Source organism: Salmo salar, chromosome ssa14, assembly GCF_905237065.1.
Source record: "Salmo salar chromosome ssa14, Ssal_v3.1, whole genome shotgun sequence".
Classification (NCBI taxonomy): Eukaryota; Metazoa; Chordata; class Actinopteri; order Salmoniformes; family Salmonidae; genus Salmo; species Salmo salar.
In genome coordinates, this window is record NC_059455.1 from 38,404,019 (window position 1) to 38,423,227 (window position 19,209).

General features: G+C 41.4%; 1 protein-coding gene across 1 annotated transcript in view; it reads left to right on the forward strand.

Annotated features, from left to right (window-relative positions):
- Positions 1-19,209, forward strand: part of LOC106569526 (protein unc-13 homolog A) — a 123,822-nt gene that overhangs the window by 19,922 nt on the left and 84,691 nt on the right. The window contains 5 exon segments of the mRNA XM_014140967.2: positions 5,663-5,780; positions 6,111-6,234; positions 10,114-10,184; positions 12,122-12,188; positions 13,437-13,466. Of these exon segments, the coding sequence (XP_013996442.2) occupies positions 5,663-5,780; positions 6,111-6,234; positions 10,114-10,184; positions 12,122-12,188; positions 13,437-13,466 (410 nt within the window).

Here is a 19,209-nt window from a genome sequence, read left to right on the forward strand (position 1 = left end):
CATAACCATCTCCTACATTACATATACTCCTATATTACATAACCATCTCCTACATTACATAACCATCTCCTACATTACATAACCATCTCCTACATTACATAACCATCTCCTACGTTACATAACCATCTCCTACATTACATAACCATCTCCTACATTACATATACTCCTATATTACATAACCATCTCCTACGTTACATAACCATCTCCTACGTTACATAACCATCTCCTACATTACATAACCATCTCCTACGTTACATAACAATCTCCTACATTACATAACCATCTCCTACATTACATAACCATCTCCTACATTACATAACCATCTCCTACATTACATATACTCCTACATTACATAACCATCTCCTACATTATATATACTCCTACATTACATAACCATCTCCAACATTACATAACCATCTCCTACATTACATAACCATCTCCTACATTACATAACCATCTCCTACATTACATATACTCCTACATTACATAACCATCTCCTAGATTATATATACTCCTACATTACATAACCATCTCCTACATTACATAACCATCTCCTACATTACATAACCATCTCCTACGTTACATAACCATCTCCTACATTATATATACTCCTACATTACATAACCATCTCCTACATTACATAACCATCTCCTACATTACATAACCATCTCCAACATTACATAACCATCTCCTACATTACATAACCATCTCCTACATTACATAACCATCTCCTACATTACATAACCATCTCCTACATTACATAACCATCTCCAACATTACATAACCATCTCCTACATTACATAACCATCTCCTACATTACATAACCAACTCCTACATTACATAACCATCTCCTACATTACATATACTCCTATATTACATAACCATCTCCTACATTACATAACAATCTCCTACATTACATAACCATCTCCTACATTACATAACCATCTCCTACATTACATAACCATCTCCTACGTTACATAACCATCTCCTACGTTACATAACCATCTCCTACATTATATATACTCCTACATTACATAACAATCTCCTACATTACATAACCATCTCCTACATTACATAACCATCTCCTACATTACATAACCATCTCCTACGTTACATAACCATCTCCTACATTACATAACCATCTCCTACATTACATAACCATCTCCTACATTACATAACCATCTCCTACGTTACATAACCATCTCCTACATTACATAACCATCTCCTACATTATATATACTCCTACATTACATAACCATCTCCTACATTACATATACTCCTACATTACATAACCATCTCCTACATTACATAACCATCTCCTACGTTATATAACCATCTCCTACGTTACATAACCATCTCCTACATTATATATACTCCTACATTACATAACCATCTCCTACATTATATATACTCCTACATTACATAACCATCTCCTACATTACATATACTCCTACATTACATAACCATCTCCTACATTACATATACTCCTACATTACATAACCATCTCCTACATTATATATACTCCTACATTACATAACCATCTCCTACATTATATATACTCCTACATTACATAACCATCTGTGGTAGCCAGTGAGTGTATACTAGTTTGACTGGTGAGTAGTGTGGTAGCCAGTGAGTGTATACTAGTTTGACTGGTGAGTAGTGTGGTAGCCAGTGAGTGTATACTAGTTTGACTGGTGAGTAGTGTGGTAGCCAGTGAGTGTATACTAGTTTGACTGGTGAGTAGTGTGGTAGCCAGTGAGTGTATACTAGTTTGACTGGTGAGTAGTGTGGTAGCCAGTGAGTGTATACTAGTTTGACTGGTGAGTAGTGTGGTAGCCAGTGAGTGTATACTAATTTGACTGGTGAGTAGTGTGGTAGCCAGTGAGTGTGTACTAGTTTCACTGGTGAGTAGTGTGGTAGCCAGTGAGTGTATACTAGTTTGACTGGTGAGTAGTGTGGTAGCCAGTGAGTGTATACTAGTTTGACTGGTGAGTAGTGTGGTAGCCAGTGAGTGTATACTAGTTTGACTGGTGAGTAGTGTAGTAGCCAGTGAGTGTATACTAGTTTCACTGGTGAGTAGTGTGGTAGCCAGTGAGTGTATACTAGTTTGACTGGTGAGTATTATGCTTACTAGTGCGGCAGGTAGCCTAGTGGTTAGAGCGTTGGACTTGTAACCAAAAGGTTGCAAGATCAAATCCCTGAGCTGACAAGGTAAAAATCTGTCGTTCTGCCCCTGAACAAGGCAGTTAAATCACTGTTCCTAGGCCGTCATTGAAAATCAGAATTTGTTCTTAAAACTGACTTGCATAGTTAAATAAAGGTAAAATAAAAAAATAAAAACTAGTGGGTTATGAAACATGCAGCAGTAGGCAGGCTGGTTGACTGCAGATTAGTGTCCTGTGGGCTGCTGGTGTGATGGTGCGAGGTGTTTGGCATTGTAACAGTGTTGAACCACAGAAGGCCTTAGCTATGACTCAGATCCCTCTGTAATGGCTTCCAGTCTCCTCTCTTAAACTCAGATCCCTCTGTAATGGATTCCAGTCTCCTCTCTTAAACTCAAATCCCTCTGTAATGGATTCCAGTCTCCTCTCTTAAACTCAGATCCCTCTGTAATGGCTTCCAGTCTCCTCTCTTAAACTCAAATCCCTCTGTAATGGCTTCCAGTCTCCTCTCTTAAACTCAGATCCCTCTGTAATGGATTCCAGTCTCCTCTCTTAAACTCAAATCCCTCTGTAATGGATTCCAGTCTCCTCTCTTAAACTCAGATCCCTCTGTAATGGCTTCCAGTCTCCTCTCTTAAACTCAAATCCCTCTGTAATGGCTTCCAGTCTCCTCTCTTAAACTCAAATCCCTCTGTAATGGCTTCCAGTCTCCTCTCTTAAACTCAGATCCCTCTGTAATGGCTTCCAGTCTCCTCTCTTAAACTCAAATCCCTCTGTAATGGCTTCCAGTCTCCTCTCTTAAACTCAAATCCCTCTGTAATGGATTCCAGTCTCCTCTCTTAAACTCAGATCCCTCTGTAATGGCTTCCAGTCTCCTCTCTTAAACTCAAATCCCTCTGTAATGGCTTCCAGTCTCCTCCCTTAAACTCAGATCCCTCTGTAATGGCTTCCAGTCTCCTCCCACAGTTATGGGCACTAATCAAAATGGCACTTTTCTTAAAAAGAGTCATTACTCAGACAGGAAATCTTGCCTCCATCTTTTTAAAATAAAGGTAGACTCAGCGATATGACATAGATGCAGAAAATAAATAGCATAGTGGGTCACCCCAAAAATATTTACAGTTGAAGTCGGAAGTTTACACACACTTAGGTTGGAGTCATTAAAACTCGTTTTTCAACCACTCCACAAATTTCTTGTTAACAAACTATAATTTTGGCAAGTCAGTTAGGACATCTACTTTGTGCATGACACAAGTCATTTTTGCAACAATTGTTTACAGACAGATTAATTGGAGGTCAATTGGCCTACCTTCAAACTCAGTGCCTCTTTGCTTGACATCATAGGTAAATCAGCCAAGACCTAAGGAAAAAAATTGTAGACGTCCACAAGTCTGGTTCATCCTTGGGAGCAATTTCCAAATGCCTGAATGTACCACGTTCATCTGTACAAACAATAGTACGCAAGTATAAACACCATGGGACCACGCAGCCGTCATACCGCTCAGGAAGGAGATGCATTCTGTCTCCTAGAGGTGAACGTACTTTGGTGCGAAAAGTGCAAATCAGTCCCAGAACAACAGCAAAGGACCTTGTGCAAGATGCTGGATGAAACAGGTACAAAAGTATCTATATCCACAGTAAAACAAGTAATATATCGACATAACCTGAAAGGCCGCTCAGCAAGGAAGAAGCCACTGCTCCAAAACTGCCATAAAAAAGCCAGACTACGGTAAGCAACTGCACATGGGGACAAAGATTGTACTTTTTGGAGAAATGTCCTCTGGTCTGATGAAACAAAAATAGGACTGTTTGGCCATAATGACCATCCTTATGTTTGGAGGAAAAAGGGGGATGCTTGCAAGCCGAAGAACACCATCCCAACAGTGAAGCATGGGGGTGGCAGCATCATGTTGTGGGGGTGCTTTGCTGCAGGAGGGGCTGGTGCACGTCACAAAATAGATGGCATCATCAGGCAGGAAAATTACGTGGATATATTGAAGCAACATCTCAAGACATCAGTCTGGAAGTTAAGCTTGGTTGCAAATAGGTCTTCCAAATGGACAATGACCCCAAGCATATTTCCAAAGTTGTGGCCAAACGGCTTAAGGACAACAAAGTCAAGGTATTGGAGTGGCCATCACAAAGCCCTGACCTCAGTCCTATAGAAATTTTGTGGGCAGAACTGAAGAAGCGTGTGAGAGCAAGGAGGCCTACAAACCTGACTCAGTTACACCAGCTCTGTCAGGAGGAATGGGCCAAAATTCACCCAACTTATTAATGTGGGAAGCTTGTGGAAGGCTACCCGAAACGTTTGACCCAAGTTAAACAATTTAAAGGCAATGCTACCAAATACTTATTGAGTGTATGTAAACTTCTGACCCACTGGGAATGTGATGAAAGAAATAAAAGCTGAAATAAATCATTCTCTCTACTATTATTCTGACATTTCACATTCTTAAAATAAAGTGGTGATCCTAACTGACTTAAAACAGGGAATTTTTTACCAGGATTAAAGGACATTTAATCCTAGTACATTTAATCCTGACATTAAATCCTAGTAAAAATTCCCTGTTTTAGGCAATGCACTGGGATTGGTTTGCACTGTATAGTTGATGAAACATTGAATTTGGCCTTACTGCTATTAGCCCATAGAAAGGTATTGAATTACAGCTTCATACATCGATAAACAGATAGATTTTTGGGGGGACTAAAGGAAGTGTGTTCCTAAGTGTCTGTCCTATATCTGAGAGGTATAAGAAGGATCAGGAAATAATTCCTTATTTATTTTTTATATGTATTTAACTCCTTATTTTAGGCTCTAAACTATCTCCATATATACTCCCATTCATTTTTTAAACTGGTACCCGGCTACCTTCAGACTAGTCTTGTGAGGCTTGTGGGCATCTCCCCTCCCCCAATCCCCCAAATTCCCCCCCACCTTCCCCATCTCTCTCCTCCCCCATCTCTCTCTTCCCCTCTCTCCCCTCGCTCTCTACCCCTCGCTCTCTACCTCTCCCCCGTCTCTCTCTTTAATAACTCCCTGTTGTCTTGTAAAGGCTGTTTGTTAGATTTCTCCCAGACTCTCTCTTATAGAGACATGTTTTCTATTTGTTACCGTCAGACCCAGAAGTCATTTGTGTGTGTGTGTGTCTGTGTGTGTTAGAGAGAGAAAAAATATAATAATCCCAATCACACAGCACATTTGTATGTCCCACCCTGGGCTTTTCTCTGACTCTGGGTCGGCCTCTGTTTACTCTAGTTCCTCGTCCTCCTCCTCCCCTCCAACCCTCCCTCACTCCTTCCACTCAGTTTATTCCTGTCTTCCTGACACAAACTCCTCTGTGTATCTCTTTTCCCCATTCTATCTCCTGCTGTCTTTCCCCTATTATATCTGTGCTGTCTTCTCTCTCTGTCTCTGACTCTCTGTCTCTCTGTGTCTCTCTCTTTCTCCCTCTCTTTGTCTCTCTCTCTGTCTCTCTCTGTCTCGGTCTCTCTAGTGAGATTAACAGGCTGGACCTGGGGCTGACGGTGGAGATGTGGAATAAAGGGTTAATATGGGACACCATGGTTGGCACGGTGTGGATCCCCCTGCACAGCATCCGCCAATCAAACGAGGTACACAACACCCCCAAAACTCATACTGGCATAGTACTACTTACTTCCTAAGCCGGGGCAAGGAACTCCTTGGGATAATAAATGATATCAGCCATGGAAGCTATGAGTGGAATGTAAAATCAGAATGACTCACTGAATGAGTACCTGTTGAAAGATCCAGGGACAGACTGGTTGTCAGTTGCATGACAATGACTGTAAGAGACAGTAAGACAGCACGAACAGATCTGGGACCAGGCTAATGTTTTAGTATACAGTGTTACAATGGGGTTCTAACTAACAAACTAACAATGATAATGTATCAGGTTCATGCATTCTATTTCTATTGTGTAGGAGGGTCCGGGGAAGTGGCTAACCCTGGACTCCCAGGTTATCATGGCGGACAACGATATCTGTGGAACCAAAGACCCCACTTTACATCAGGTGCTGCTGGACACACGCTTTGAACTGCCTCTGGGTGAGTGAGGGAGGGAACCAATGAAATAACTAACAAACTAATAAACAAAACAATTATTAACGGATGGATGAACAAACACAACTTAATGAATGAAATAATGACCCTAATTTATTCCCCCAAAACATCTCAAAATACAGTAGATATAATACAGTAGTTAAAATACAGTAGTTAAAATAGAGTAGTTAAAATAAAGTTGATAAAATACAGTAGATATAATACAGTAGTTAAAATAGAGTAGTTAAAATACAGTTGATAAAATACAGTAGATAAAATACAGTAGATATAATACAGTAGTTAAAATAGAGTAGTTAAAATAAAGTTGATAAAATACAGTAGATATAATACAGTAGTTAAAATAGAGTAGTTAAAATACAGTTGATAAAATACAGTAGATAAAATACAGTAGATATAATACAGTAGTTAAAATAGAGTAGTTAAAATACAGTTGATAAAATACAGTAGATAAAATACAGTAGATAAAATACAGTAGATGTGCCTAATATGCTAGACTGTTACCATGGTTACCCCATGGATGTTCAGTCTGAAAGAAATCGCCCTAAAAAAGACGCAGGGGTCTCTACAAGCCAGAGTGTTGAATGAAATTATATTTAAAAACACTTTACTGTTTGTTCGTGTTGTTGGTACTTTTGACGGTAGGAGTTGGAGTTAAATTGTCCACTGGAAAATATTACTATTAACCAGAGTTGTTGTAGCACCGGTCTGTATACGGCTCTGTCGGCTTATATTTCCAGTTTGTATTTTCAATCTCCTGACCCATGGCTGTGATGCATAATATGTAAACAACTTAACTGAACATTGTCAACCGATGAACATTTCCTAGCAATCAGCTGGAAGTGCTTGCGTTTTACTGAAAATTAAAAGTCGGCAACGTTGGGTCTATGGTTCGGCTACGGTCAGCCATTGTCTACATATTGTGCAAATGTTTACGTCGCTTGCAAATTGTGTTAGTATTGAAAATACAAAACGGAAATACAAACTGACAGAACCATATGCATACCAGCGTACTGAAAGAAGGGCTCATAATACTTCCCTGTGGATATTCTGTCTCAGATTACCTTCGACACGAGGACAAAATCAGCAGACAACAGGTCAAGTAAGTCAAAATGAAGTTTCTTCAACATTCTGACTTGTATTGGGACTGTTCGGAAATGTCGAGCGTACATGTTAGAGACGAGAGTGTAAGTCTTCCACTCTCAGATTCTAAAAGGGGCAAACATTAGATTAGATGTCTCTAATCATATGTGTACGTGTCACTGTCCACACTCCACATACACAGTCATGCCAGAGAAGCATCTTAATGTGAACATAATCACACCTGAACCTACATTCTGATCTTTAGCTGAGTTATCCAGGGTCTTATATTCATTAGTGTACAACGTAACAAAACATTTTGCAATGGAAAATGAAAACAAGTGTTTCTCATTGAACAAGACCTGGTAGTCCCTCCCGGTTTTGGCCCATTTGCTTCCGTTTCGTTGCTAGTGAATACAACGCTGTTTAATTACATTCCATGTGTCCCCATAGAAACACACTGATCTGTGTCACTAGGTTGGCTGCTTCTGTCCTTCCCTTTAGCTTCCTGTGTGAACGTAATCAGGATTTGTTCTGCTAGCATTGATTAGGAGTCATTTTACACTGCCTCTCATCCCCTAGATACTGGTGATATGACTCTGTCTGTCTGTCTGTCTGTCTGTCTGTCTGTCTGACTGCGCAACAGTCAAGCCAATAGGTTATTTAAAGGTCTGGGGTTCTGGGTGAAAAGTCAATCTCACTGTGATTGGTGGTAATAGTTTGGGGGGAAATGGGTGCACTAGAGTAGCTTCTAACCAGCTAGTAGTATTTATACAACGGGTGGGTCTAATCCTGAATGCTGATTGGTTAAAACCGGATTCCAGACGGTGCCTATTCCACAAGTTACCACCTGCTAAATCTATGAAGTTAAAATGCCTATTTACTCTGTTCCATCTGACTGCACAATCCACTGTCTCATCAACCCAGCCAGGCAATTTATAAACTTGATCTCCACTATAAAAAGCATTTAGAAATTCTAACTTTCTTTTGTTTTCAACAGCTGAGCTTCGTATAAACCTTGCTGTCTGTCACTCTGCGACATTTGCAACATTGTTTCAATATTCAATCTCCTGCTGTCCCATAGTAATGAACGTGTCGAGAGTCGGGACGAGACAGACAGGCAGGCAGCGTTTCTCAGCCAGTCGAAATCATGAATCAGCTGACATAATTTTTATGGATATATATACCATTTAAAAAAACATTGAAAACAGGTCAAACGATTTGCTGATTTGCAGTCTCCAGCTTCAGGTTGAGGTGATTGTGTAGATGTGTTGTAGGCTTGCTCCTCTGAACAACCGTGTCTTGATGAGAGCAGCAGGTAGCCAAGTGGTTAGAGTCCCCGAGCTGACAAGGTACAAATCTGTTGTTCTGCCTGAACAAGGCAGTCAACCCACTGTTCCTAGGCCGTCATTGAAATTAATAATTTGTTCATAACTGAATTGCTAAGTTAAATAAAGGTTAAAAAATAGCACTATTCGAGGCGAAATCGTGCCTTATTAGCTCATTGCAGCCACTTTGCTGTTATTCTGGCTGCACTTTTGGACGTGACTATTCGTTAGCCGTAGTTGGCTAGCTAGCAAGCAAGGGATTAGAACGTTGCCAGCCAGTATGTCCATGGAACACGGGGGCTCGTCTGTCTCGCACGTTTTAATTCAAATTAAAACATTATTTGAATATATTGGTAACCCGTTGTATAAAAGTGATAATGCCCTCTAAGCCGTTGTCTCGGGCCTAACAACACTCGTGCCAATATATCCTCCAAACATCGGCTCTCGGGCGTTATCACTTATGTAAGCTATCCAAGTAAAAGGCCTGTTGGAAAGCTTAATGTTAATTGCTGTGGTGTGTGCGTGTGCATGTGAGAGGGTACATACCTAGATGTGTGTGTGCATGTGAGAGGGTACATACCTAGATGTGCGTGTGCATGTGAGAGGGTACATACCTAGATGTGCGTGTGAGAGGGTACATACCTAGATGTGCGTGTGCATGTGAGAGGGTACATACCTAGATGTGTGTGTGCGTGTGAGAGGGTACATACCTAGATGTGTGTGTGCGTGTGCATGTGAGAGGGTACATACCTAAATGTGTGTGTGCGTGTGCATGTGAGAGGGTACATACCTAGATGTGTGTGTGTGTGCATGTGAGAGGGTACATACCTAGATGTGTGCGTGTGCATGTGAGAGGGTACATACCTAGATGTGTGCGTGTGCATGTGAGAGGGTACATACCTAGATGTGTGTGTGTGAGAGGGTACATACCTAGATGTGTGTGTGTGTGAGAGGGTACATACCTAGATGTGTGTGTGCGGGTGAGAGGGTACATACCTAGATGTGTGTGTGAGAGGGTACATACCTAGATGTGTGTGTGTGAGAGGGTACATACCTAGATGTGTGTGTGCGTGTGAGAGGGTACATACCTAGATGTGTGTGTGCGGGTGAGAGGGTACATACCTAGATGTGTGTGTGAGAGGGTACATACCTAGATGTGTGTGTGTGTGTGTGTGTGTGAGAGGGTACATACCTAGATGTGTGTGTGCGGGTGAGAGGGTACTAACCTAGATGTGTGTGTGAGAGGGTACATACCTAGATGTGTGTGTGTGAGAGGGTACATACCTAGATGTGTGTGTGAGGGTACATACCTAGATGTGTGTGTGTGAAAGAGGGTACATACCTAGATGTGTGTGTAAGAGGGTACATACCTAGATGTGTGTGTGCAGGTGAGAGGATACATACCTAGATGTGTGTGTGCGGGTCAGCTGTGATGTTTTTGTTGGGCTCTTGTTTTCAGATATCCCTGAGGAAGAGGCACGCTATTGGGCCAAAAAACTGGAGCAACTCAATGCCATGAGAGACCAGGATGTAAGCTGTTGTCCAACACATATACAGTTGAAGTCGGAAGTTTACATACACTTAGATTGGAGTCATTAAAACTCGTTTTTCAACCACTCCACAAATTTCTTGTTAACAAACTATAGTTTTGGCAAGTCGGTTAGGACATCTACTTTGTGCATGACACAAGTAATTTTTCCAACAATTGTTTACAGACAGATTATTTCACTTATAATTCACTGCATCACAATTCCAGTGGGTCAGAAGTTTACATGCACTAAATTGACTGTGCCTTTAAACATCTTGGAAAATTCCATAAAATGATGTCATGGCTTTAGAAGCTCCTGATAGGCTAATTGACATCATTTGAGTCAATTGGAGGTGTACCTGTGGATGTATTTCAAGGCCTACCTTCAAACTCAGTGCCTCTTTGCTTGACATCATGGGAAAATCAAAAGAAATCAGCCAAGACCTCAGAAAAACACTTGTAGACCTCTACAAGTCTGGTTCATCCTTGGGAGCATTTCCAAATGTCTGAAGGTACCACGTTCATCTGTACAAACAACAGTACGCAAGTATAAACACCATGGGACCACGCATCCGTCACACCGCTCAGGAAGGAGACGCGTTCTGTCTCCTAGAGATGAACGTACTTTGGTGCGAAAAGTGCAAATCAATCCCAGAACAATAGCAAAGGACCTTGTGAAGATGCTGGAGGAAACAGGTACAAAGTATCTATATCCACAGTAAAACGAGTCCTATATCGACATAACCTGAAAGGCCGCTCAGTAAGGAAGAAGCCACTGCTCCAAACCCGCCATAAAAAAGCCAGACTACGGTTTGCAACTGCACATGGGGTCAAAGATCATACTTTTTGGAGAAATGTCCTCTGGTCTGATGAAACAAAAATAGAACTGTTTGGCCATAATGACCATCGTTATGTTTGGAGGAAAATAGGGGGATGCTTGCAAGCCGAAGAACACCATCCCAACCATGAAGGACGGGGGTGGCAGCATCATGTTGTGGGGGTGCTTTGCTGCAGGAGGGGCTGGTGCACTTCACAAAATAGATGGCATCATGAGGATGGAAAATTATGTGGATATATTGAAGCAACATCTCAAGACATCAGTCAGAAAGTTAAAGCTTGGTCGCAAATGGGTCTTCCAAATGGACAATGACCCCAAGCATACTTCCAAAGTTGTGGCAAAATGGCTTCAATCCTACAGAAAATTTGTGGGCAGAACTGAAAAATCATGTGCGAGCAAGAAGGCCTACAAACCTGACTCAGTTACACCAGCTCTGTCAGGAGGAATGGGAAAAAATTCACCCAACTTGTGGGAAGCTTGTGGAAGGCTACCTGAAACATTTGACCCAAGTTAAACAATTTAAAGGCAATGCTACCAAATACTAATTGAGTGTATGTAAACTTCTGACCCACTGGGAATGTGATGAAAGAAATAAAAGCTGAAATAAATCATTCTCTCTACTATTATTCTGGCATTTCAAATTCTTAAAATAAAGTGGTGATCCTAACTGAATTGTTCCTGAATTGTTCCTAGGATTAAATGTCAGGAATTGTGAAAAACTGAGTTTAAATGTATTTAGCTGAGGTGTATGTAAACTTCCAGGGAATTGTTCCTAGGATTAAATGTCAGGAATTGTGAAAAACTGAGTTTAAATGTATTTAGCTGAGGTGTATGTAAACTTCCAACTTCAACTGTAATGGCTCACCCTCTATTAATTACAAAGTAAAATGAATTTGAATGATATACAGTGTGTTATATTTACTGCATATGCCATTATATATGCCATTCAGTAGAGGCGTTTTATCCAAAGCGACTTACAGTCATGCATGCATATATTTTCACGTATGGGTGGCCCCAGCAGGACCCAGGACCCATGACCTTTGACTCTGCAAGCTCCATGCGCTACCGACTGAGGAAAATATTATGTGTGATGTATTTCAGATAACTAACCAGGACTCGTACCAGGAAGACCCGGAGAGACCACTTCCTGTCCCAGGGACACAGTGCTGTGAGTTATCCACCAATCACTGGGCTTGTCTGATATTTGTATTGCTCTAGTGTGTGTGTGTGTGTGTGTGTGTGTGTGTGTGTGTGTGTGTGTGTGTGTGTGTGTGTGTGTGTGTGTGTGTGTGTGTGCGCACATGCACGTGTGTATTTGCATGTGTGTCTGGGTGTATCCACATTGATAAAGTGAAACATCAATATGAGTATTAAATATATAGAAGCATCTCTACTGGATTCAGTATTTCTGGTGGTGTCCGTCAATGTTCCTGGTGGTGTCAGTCAATGTTTCTGGTGGTGTCAGTCAGAGTGTTTCTGGGCGAGTCAGTCATTGTTTCTGGTGGTGTCAGTCAGAGTGTTTCTGGTGGTGTCAGTCAGAGTGTTTCTGGGCGAGTCAGTCATTGTTTCTGGTGGTGTCAGTCAGAGTGTTTCTGGTGGTGTCAGTCAGAGTGTTTCTGGTGGTGTCAGTCAGAGTGTTTCTGGGCGAGTCAGTCATTGTTTCTGGTGGTGTCAGTCTGTGTTTCTGGTGGTGTCAGTCATTGTTTCTGGTGGTGTCAGTCAGAGTGTTTCTGGTGGTGTCAGTCATTGTTTCTGGTGGTGTCAGTCATTGTTTCTGGTGGTGTCAGTCTGTGTTTCTGGTGGTGTCAGTCTGTGTTTCTGGTGGTGTCAGTCAGAGTGTTTCTGGTGGTGTCAGTCAGAGTGTTTCTGGTGTTGTCAGTCAGAGTGTTTCTGGTGGTGTCAGTCTGTGTTTCTGGTGGTGTCAGTCTGTGTTTCTGGTGGTGTCAGTCAGTGTTTCTGGTGGTGTCAGTCAGTGTTTCCGTTGGTGTCAATCAGAATGCTTCTGATGGTGTCAGTCAGAGTGTTTGTCTACTTACTGACACCACGAAGGGGAGGGGGAGGAGGAGGGGATGAGTGGAGCGGGACGGGCGAGGACTCTAGCTGTCTGACAGCCAGCCCCCACTGGGTCTTCCTACACACATACATGCGTGCGCACACAAACACACACACTCAGACAAACAGAGACCTCAGCAAACTAGCCTCCTTGTTGGCATGAAAACATTTCCTACCAATAACAATGCATGGCAGTCTGTACCTAAAAGCACCCTTACTTTAGCACAGCATACTATGCAGTAAGACACACATTCCATGAGTGCAAACAGTTCAATTAAAGTGTTCTAAAACCCATGAAATTAATTAGATATTGTCATATTCAGCATGTTTCATAATTCATCTTAAAAATTCTGTTTCTTTGTAGGTAACTGGAGTCTGTGGGGAGACCAACAAAGTGAGTTACCTTTAATGCACCCTCTGTTTATATTCGTCGCTCTCTCTCTGCCTCTCTTTCTCTCTCTTTCTCTCTCGTTCTCTCTTTTTTCTCTCTTTCTATCTTTCTTTCTTTTTCTCTCTCTTTCACTATTTTGTCTCTCTCTCTCTTTCTCTCTCTCTCTTTCTCGCTGTCTTTATCTCTATCTCTTTCTTTCTCTCTTGCTCTTTCTTTATTTCTCTTTAAATTAATTGAAATAAAATGTAAGAGGCTTTATTGGCATGGGGAACATATGTTTACATTGCCAAAGCAAGTGGAATAGATAGTAAACAAAAGTGAAAAAATAAAATAAAAATGTACAGTAAAAATTAAGCTCACGAAAGATCAAATAGTTAAAGAACAAAATGGAAAATAAATTAACATAAATATGGGTTGTATTTACAATGGTGTTTGTTCTTCACTGGTTGCCCTTTTCTTGTGGCAACAGGTCACACATCTTGCTGCTGTGATTGCACACTGTGGTTTTTCACCCAATAGATATGGGAGTTGATCAACATTAGATTTGTTTTGGAATTCTTTGTGGGTCTGTGACATCTGAGGAAATGTGTCTCTAATATAGTCATACATTTGGCAGAAGGTTAGGAAGTGCACCTCAGTTTCCACCTCATTTTGTGGGCAGTAGGCACATAGCCTGTCTTCTCTTGAGAACCAGATCAGCCTTTCTCAATAGCAAGGCTATGCTCACTGAGTCTGTACATTGTCAAAGCTTTCCTTAATTTTGGGTCAGTCACAGTGGTCAGGTATTCTGTCATTGTCTACTCTCTGTTTTGGGCCAAATTGCATTCTAGTTTTTTTGTTAATTCTTTCCAATGTGTCAAGTAATTATCTTTTTGTATTCTCGTGATTGGGTCTAATTGTGTTGCTGTCCTGGGGTCTATTTGTGGGGTCTATTTGTGTTTGTGAACAGAGCCCCAGGACCAGCAGGTTCATCTCTCTGTAGGTGAGGGCTTTATTATGGAAGGTTTGGGAATCGCTTCCTTTTCGGTGGAAGTAGAATTTAACCTCTCTTTTCTGGATTTTAATAATTCGTTGGTATCAGCCTAATTCTGCTCTACATGCATTATTTGGTGTTTTACGTTGTACACAGGATATTTTTGCAGAATTCTGCATGCAGAATCTCAATTTGGTGTTTGTCCCATTTTGTCAATTCTTGGTTGGTAAGCAGACCCCAGACCTCACAACTATAAAGGGCAAATCTTTATAGCAATGGGTTCTATAACTGATTCAAGTATTTTTAGCCAGATCCTAATTGGTAAGTTGAATTTTATGTTCCTTTTGATGGCATAGAAGGCCCTTCTTGCCTTGTCTCTGAGATCGTCCACAGCTTTGTGGAAGTTACCTGTGGTGCTGATGTTTAGGCCGAGGTATGTATAGTTTTTTGTGTGCTCTAGGGCAACGGTGTCTAGATGGAATTTGTATTTGTGGTCCTGGCAACTGGACCTTTTTTGGACCACCATTATTTTTGTCTTACTGAGATTTGCTGTAAGGGCCCACATCTGACAGAATCTGTGCAGAATATCTAGGTGCTGCTGTAGGCCCTCCTTGGTTGGTGACAGAAACACCAGATCATCAGCAAACGGTAGACATTTGACTTCAGATTCTAGTAGGGTGAGGTCGGTGCTGCAGACTGTTCTAGTGCCCTCACCAATTCATTGATAATCTGCATCCCTGTCTCACCCCATGGCCCTGTGGAAAGAAATGTGTGTGTTTTTTGCCAATTTTAATCGCACACTTGTTGTTTGTGTACATGGATTTGATAATGTTGTATGTTTTTCCCCCAACACCACTTTCCATCAATTTGTATAACAGGCCCTAATGCCAAATTGAGTCAAAATCTTTTTTGAAATCAACAAAGCATGAGAAGACTTTGCTTTGCTTTGTTTTGTTTGTTTGTCAATTAGGGTATGCAGGGTTAAAATATGTGGTCTATTGTAGGGTAATTTGTTAAAAAGCCAATTTGACATTTGCTCTGTACATTGTTTTCACTGAGGAAATGTACAAGTCTGCTGTTAATGATAATGCAGAGGGTTTTCCCAAGGTTGCTGTTGACACACATCCCACGGTAGTTATTGGGGTCAAAGTTGTCTCCACTTTTGTGGATTGGGGTGATCAGTCCTTGGTTCCAAATATTGGGGAAGATGCCAGAGCTGAGAATGATGTTAAAGAGTTTAAGTATAGCTAATTGGAATTTGTGGTCTGTATAATTTAGGATACCATCAACACCACAGGCCTTTTTGGGTTGGAGGGATTGTATTTTGTCCTGTAGTTCATTCAATGTAATTGGAGAATCCAGTGAGTTCTGGTAGTCTTTAATAGTTGATTCTAAGATTTGTATTTCATCATGTATATGTTTTTGTTGTTTGTTCTTTGTTATAGAACCAAAAAGATTGGAGAAGTGGTTAATCCATACATCTCTGTTTTGGATACATAACTCTTCATGTTGTTGTTTGCTTAGTGTTTTCCAATTTTCCCAGAAGTGGTTAGAGTCTATGGAATCTTCAATTACATTGAGCTGATTTCTGACGTGCTGTTCCTTCTTTTTCCGTAGTGTATTTCTGTATTGTTTTAGTGATTCACCATAGTGAAGGCGTAGGCTCAGGTTTTCTGGGTCTCCATGTTTTTGGTTGGATAGGTTTCTCAATTTCTTTCTTAGGTATTTGCGTTCTTCATCAAACCATTTGTCATTGTTGTTAATTTTCTTAGGTTGTCTGCTTGACATTGTTTTATTTGATAGGGAAGCTGAGAGGTCAAATATACTGTTTAGGTTTTCTACTGCCAAGTTTACACCTTCACTATTATAGTGAAACATTTTGTCCAGGAAGTTGTCTAAAAGGGATTGAATGTGTTGTTGCTTAATTGTTTTTTGGTAGGTTTCCACACTACTTTCCTTCCATCTATAGCATTTCTTAATATTATTCAGTTCCTTTGGCTTTGATGCCTCATGGTTGAGTATTTCTCTGTTCAAGTAGTGTGATTTTGCTGTGATCTGATAGGGGTGTCAGTGGGCTGACTGTGAACACTCTGAGATACTCTGGGTTGAGGTCAGTGATAAAGTAGTCTACAGTACTACTGCCAAGAGATGAGCTATAGGTGTACCTACCGTAGGAGTCCCCTCGAAGCCTACCATTGACTATCAACATATCCAGCGTGTGACAGAGCTGCAGGAGTTTTGACCCGTTTGTGTTGGTTTTGTTGTCGTAGTTGTGTCTAGGGGGGCATACGAGGGAGGAAATGCTGTCACCTCCAGGTAGGTGTTTGTCCCTCTGTCTGCTGAGGGTGTCAGGCTCTTGTCCAGTTCTTGTCTTTCTCTCTCTGTATCTCTCTCTCTCTGTATCTCTCTCTCTCTGTATCTCTCTCTCTGTATCTCTCTCTCTCTGTATCTCTCTCTCTCTGTCTCTCTCTCTCTGTCTCTCTCTCTCTGTCTCGCTGTCTATCTATCTCTCTGTCTCTCTCTGTCTATCTATCTCTTTCTCCCTCCCTCTCTCTTTCTTTCTTTTTCTTTCTCTTCCTCTCTCTCTTTTCTCAATCTCTCTCTCTCTTCTTCTTTGTGATTAGCTGATGGTCTTATACAAGCATTTGCGTCTCGATCAGACTCATCACTGCAGTGTTGCTAATCCACCTCCATTCACTTACTGTATAGTAGCCTAGGAAGGGAGGAGGGGAGGGAGAGGGAGTGGGAGTGGGAGGGGGGAGAGGGAGGGAGAGAGAGACATGGGATTATGAAGAGATGGTGATATATATATATATATATATATATATATATATATATATATATATATAATAACATATTGCAAAACTCCTCCAAAATAACCTCCAACCCACTGGCTTGTGTGGGAAGGGTTAAGATGCCTGTACTGTTAACACAGCAAGACGAGATAGATTCAAAACACTCTAGACGGAGGCGTTATGCTCTGGCAGCCTTTGTCAGGGTTCTGAACATCGATGATGATGATGATTATGAATGATTAATGTGGATTAAGGCAGCCCCCCACACCTCTCTGGTTCAGAGGGGTTGGGTTAAATGCGGAAGACACATTCAGTTGAATACATTCAGTTGTACAACTGACTAGGTATCCCCCTTTCCTTAATTTAACCTTTATTTAACTAGGCAAGTCAGTCAAGAACAAATTCTTATTTACAATGACGGTCTACTCCGTCCAAACCCCGACGGCACTGGGCCTATTGTGCACCGCTATATGGGACTCCCAATCACAGCCAGCTATGATACAGCCTGGATTCAAACCAGGTACTATGGTGACACCTCTTGCACTGAGATGCAGTGCCTTAGACCGCTGCGCCACTCGGGAGCATAATGACGAATAGATGGCTTGCTCTGAGGGTGATTCAGCCTTGCTCAACTTCCCCTCCAACTGGGACCCTTTAGTCTCTGATCTATGGCAGCCTATAACCCTGTACTACACCTAGAAATTGAGATTATAGAATGTACAGTCAAAAGTTTGGATCAAAACTATGAAATAACACATATTAAATCATATAGTAACCAAAAAAGTGTTCAATCAAAATATATTTTATATTTGAGATTCTTCAAAGTAGCCACCCTTTGCCTTGGTGACAGCTTTGCACACTCTTGGCATTCTCTCAGCCAGCTTCATGAGGTAGTCACCTGAAATGCATTAATTTGTGGAATTTCTTTCCTTCTTAATGCATTTGAGAGAATAAGTTGTGTTGTGACAAGGTATTGATGGTATACATAAGATAGCCCTATTAGGTAAAAGACCCAGTCCATATTATGACAAAACAGCTCAAATAAGCAAAGAGAAACGACAGTCCATCATTACTTTAAGACATGAAGGTCAGTCAATCCAGAACATTTCAAGAAATTTGAAAGTTTCTTCAAGTGCAGTCAAGTGCAGTTCATCAAGCGCTATGATGAAACTGGCTCTCATGAGGATCGCCACAGGAAAGGAAGACCCAGAGTTACCTCTGCTGCAGAGGATAAGTTCATTAGAATTAACTGCACCTCAGATTTCAGCCCAAATAAATGCTTCACAGAGTTCAAGTATCAAACACATCTCAAAATCAACTGTTCAGAGGAGACTGCGTGAATCAGGCCTTCATGGTTGAATTGCTACAAAGAAACCACTACTAAAGGACACCAATAATAATAAGAAGAGACTTGCTTGAGCCAAGAAACACGAGCAATGGACATTAGACTGGTGGGTGATGAGTCCAAATTTGAGATTTTTGGTTCCAACCGCTGTGTCTTTGTGAGACGCAGAGTAGGTGAACGGATGATCTCTGCATGTGTGGTTCCCACCATGAAGCATGGAGGAGGAGGTGTTATGGTGTGGGGGTGCTTTGCTGGTGACACTGTCTGCGATTTATTTAGAATTCAAGGCACACTTAACCAGCTTGGCTACCACAGCATTCTGCAGCGATATGCCATCCCATCTGGTTTGGGCTTAGTGGGACTATCATTTGGGCTTAGTGGGACTATCAACAGGACAAAACATGACTCCAGGCTGTGTAAGGGCTATTTGACCAAGAAGGAGAGTGATGGAGTGCTGCATCAGATGACCTGGCCTCCACAATCACCCGACCTCGACCCAATTGAGATTTGGGATGAGTTGGACTGCAGAGTGAAGGAAAAGCAGCCAACAAGTGCTCAGAATATGTGGGAACTCCTTCAAGGCTGTTGGTAAAGCATTCCTCATGAAGCTGGTTGAGAGAATGCCAAGAGTGT